The 4,071-nt window shown below is 52.7% G+C and overlaps 1 protein-coding gene across 1 annotated transcript; it reads left to right on the top strand.

The window, feature by feature from the left end:
- Nucleotides 1-2,542: 2,542 nt before the first annotated feature.
- MIND_00120100 (uncharacterized protein) lies at nt 2,543-3,506 on the top strand (the record flags this gene model as incomplete). The annotated part of the gene is made up of 3 exons (XM_037358137.1): nt 2,543-2,694; nt 2,743-3,331; nt 3,381-3,506. Exons 1-3 carry the CDS (start codon nt 2,687-2,689, stop codon nt 3,504-3,506), a joined length of 723 nt encoding a protein of 240 aa, XP_037226047.1. The 5' UTR covers nt 2,543-2,686.
- Between the last annotated feature and the right edge of the window lie 565 nt (nt 3,507-4,071).

Raw genomic sequence — 4,071 nt, 5'->3', positions numbered from 1 at the left:
GCTGCAGTTAGGAGCATCAATAAACACGGAATCAGAAACATGTGACCGTAATTGAATGAACATCGCTCTCTCTCCGCGATGCTGCGGACAACAACAGTGAGCCGATAGCGGTAAGATCGATACCGGGTGTGGTCCAATGTCCATTTCTCCGCCCCGTTTAGCCAACTTTTAGCTGGAAATTGGGATCATGACCGAACCCGGTCAACCGGCCTCCGATGCGCGGCATGACGAACAACCCGGGGTTTGATGAAAAGATTCAAGAGCGACCGGATGATAAGATTCAAGAGCGGCTGGATGGAAAGATTCAAGAGCCTGAGCGGCTGAACGACTGGGAGCGTTGTCGGCTGGTCAGGGGCACGGCAAGTTCGTCACAGGAATAAATATGTGTGCCTGGCCCATTAGTCCTGCAGAAGCGACTCAGCGAAGAGATGACTGGCAAATGTGGAAATGCGCGTTGCATACTTGCTTTGTTTTGCGTCTTTCAGGTTAAGCATTGTCTTCCCCATGCTCTCCCCGTCCATCTCCACCCACACTTGAACTCACCCCGGGCTATACCCGCATCGAACACCCTTCCCTCCCCGCCCCATTTACCCACGACCCAGTTCCGCGGCAGCACAAGTGGCGCGTCTGTGTCGGCCACGACGTCTGGGCCCTCCCGGCGTTGCTCGATGCCGAAATGCGACGCGACGAAGATCACCTCCCATTCGCGGGAGGCAAAATGGTGCTTCATGCTACATGTAAGGTCGTGTGCAGTTCCAGACGCACTCATCTGGGAGAGCACTACACGCAAGGGAGGGGAGGCGATCCTTCTTGATGTCCGCGGGCAGACTGGCGACGTCCATGCTGTCGAAAGAACGGCTCCTCCTCGCAGTCCCGCTCTTTGCCCGTCTCGCGCGTCGCACTGGCAGGCGCCTGAATCAAGGCCAGCGCAGAAATGGAAGTAGGAGCCTCGGAGCAGAGGACGGGCATCGGCGGCAGCGGGAAGTGCGAGGGGTCCGGCAGTTTGTGCGCTGAGTCTGACGTTGACGCTCCGGCGGTGCAGCTGCGCGGGTGTGTGGGCTGTCGTGTCACTTGCTTGGAGATTCCGCCGCTTGTCAGAGTTGTCGCCGGCAGCTAGTCCACGTACGAGTCGTAGCACGTGCGCATCTTGCCGTACTGCGTCTCCACTGGCAGCTCGTAGAGCGACTGGCGGACGATGCTCAGCTTTCTGTGTCTTCACTAGATATAATTCAGAGGAACACAGAGGGGAAGGGAAGTACCCTACCCTTCAACTTGCCAGTGAAGTTGTTCTCAGGCTCTTACTCGGCGCAGAAGCCTTCGACCAGCTCGGCGACGCGCTGCTGCCATTGACTCCGACGGGCACGGGGATGGGGGCAGGGTGGGGCCCGAGGGCTGCAGTGTGGGTGGAGACACGTCAGCGCTGGCGGTGATGAGAAGGGAGGAGACGCACGATATTTGTACTAGTGCCCCAACATCATCTTATGTACTAGCACCCGCGTGACGCCGCGTCGTTCTCGTTCGTAGCCGTTCTGTGGGCGACTGCAACGCAAGGCCTGTCGCGGCGCGTTGTTGTGGGAAGGAAAGAAAAGAAGATGGTTCCCGTGAGTGACGTCAGTTGATGGGCGCCTGATCGGCAATCACCTTACGCTTCTTTCCTTTTATCCCGCCATTTGCCCGCCATCCGCCATTGCCTCGGCGCGTCAGGAGACGGGGAGCAAAGGCGCTGGTAAGCGGCACTACATCCCTGTCGCGCGTGTCCCCCCATTCCTAGAGGCAACTGAACGGCGCCGGTTTCTCTGACCCGCAGGAAGAAGGACAAGAGGAGCGCACGCCGCGGAGGAGGGCCTGCTGGATGGCCTCCCTGTCCTGCATTGATACTGAAACTGACAAAGCTCAGCGTGTCGGGAATCCCTCCACAAGAATGCACCACAACAGAATCCCGCGACTCGCAAAGTCCTCAGTGACCATGGCAGTCGTCTGCAAGGCCTCATTTGATGATTGAATCTTGATTGCGACACTCACCCGGCGGGCCGTCACCGTCACGGTTATGCGGCTTCTCGTCGTCGTCCCGCTTCAAGTTTGTTCAAAGTGGTCGACCGCGGTTTATTTGTATGTTAACGTTCAATCGGACTCGCACTGCTTGATACTGATACTCACTGCGGGGAGGCCAGCGCTAACGAGGTCTCCACTGCTCATAGCTGGAAGCGGACAAGGCTCCGGAGAGAGAGAGGGGGGTATGTGAAGAGAGACTGTGGGTGACTCAGAGCGTTGGTGACAAGGAGACGGCGGTGGAAGCTTCTGGAAGAATCTCACGTCGGGCACACACCACACATTGCTTCCAAGTTTTGCAACCTCCGTCCAGAATGGACCCATGTGCAGTTTGTGTGCTTCCCGCCAGCCCCTTGCATTCACTTAGAGTTTCACAAAACCTTGGAACGGGATACAACCCGAATCGTATGGCCAAATGCTGACTGATTCAAGTTGTGTGCAACGATCAAGCATCCAGAGCATTATGACTCTGCTCTAGTCATCGTGTTACCAATCTGTGGGCGTCCTTGACACGAGTGGCCACGCACAGCCCCGGTCGCGGGGGCTATATAATGCGACCGTCTCTCTCGGCGTCTTTCTTCAGGTTGCTCCCAGGTCCTCAAACCTTCTAGCCCACTTGAGCTCCACAAATCAAGTGATGTCTGCGTGCGTGGCTCTGCTGCTTTGGCATTCTCTCATGACCATACAATCTAGCATCATCGACCTGCCCTCGGTGCCACAGGAAGAGTACTTGTTTCCAACGACAGCCCCGGGTCAACTTGAAGCCCAGGACATCAAGTCAGACATCTGCTTTCCTGAGGCTATCTGGGCAGAGTCCACTGAGGGCGACTCCACTTCAGCTAGTCTTCCAACAGTTCAACTTCATTCACTACTTCTCGCGCCTGCTGGTCACTTCAAGGTGGACCTGTCGCTGCCAACAGACCCCCTCACCACTCTTCGATCTGATTCGATCAGTGGGAAGCTGAACGATCCTGCATGTTCTCTGCCCATGACCGGGCTGATGGTGCAAATCAACAAGCCATCAAATCTAGAGTTGACAGTGCATGTCACGCTCAGCAGCTTGCACAGTGAGCTCGAGCACTGCCCCATCATTACTGTTGGGGATGTTCTCATGGAGATATACTCCGAGCTACACAAGGATGATGAGAATGTTCATATTGAGCTTGCCGCAGCAGTCAAGGCCGGAAAAGTCCATGCCAACTGGCCCCAGCTGGCCACTATAAGAGCTGCTGTGTATCGTCGGACAGAATTGCTGCAGAAGGTTGGCCAGCCCCTTGGCCCGGTAATATCCTATAATTCTGCTCCCTGTCAAAGCACTGATCAAGCAACAGAGTAATGCCAAATGCAAGTATGTTGATCTATTGAAGACGGATACAATGTTTGCTGGACTGATAGCCATTGATGACAAGAAGTTTGACATACCTCAGTTCAAGTTGCAGCTGAAGAGCAATAAATAGTATATGATTGTTGTTCAGATATGTGGGTTTATTAGATTGACTTGATCACATACTAGTGGTGAAATAGTGGGCACCAACCATGTATTGATGTGTGTTGTCAAATCATTGTAAGTTGAGGCAGAGTGAGCAGTACTGGGAGAAAATTAAGCTTAAAAAATATCAGCTAGATAGCAAAGAAATTTAAATCCAAAAATGTTTCTCAAATTATTACTAGGCAGATTTCGTGTGAATGTATGCACGTGTTTGGCATCAGCTTTAGCAATTTATTTACTCCACATTTCCACTTTTGGGACCACTGCTATTGAAAAACCTAATTTGGTAAAGTCTAATTGGGACACAAAGCTGTAAAATCAAGATTTTATATCAAGTGCCATAAACAAGTCCAATCTAAGGCTATTTGTGATGTTGTTCTTGGCTGTAATATCAGTATAGACGGCATGCAGACCTTGATATTTCATAAACTCATGAATAAAATTGGCACATTCAGTCTGCAAAAAATTGTGAAACAACATTTGAAGCTGGGGCTATGCCCCAGCTAGTTGTAGTAGAAAGGAGTGTCTATACT

Source organism: Mycena indigotica, assembly GCF_014461135.1.
Source record: "Mycena indigotica strain 171206Taipei chromosome Unknown Mind.scaff0001, whole genome shotgun sequence".
NCBI classification, from domain to species: domain Eukaryota; kingdom Fungi; phylum Basidiomycota; class Agaricomycetes; order Agaricales; family Mycenaceae; genus Mycena; species Mycena indigotica.
This window is presented reverse-complemented; position numbering and strand designations above follow the sequence as displayed.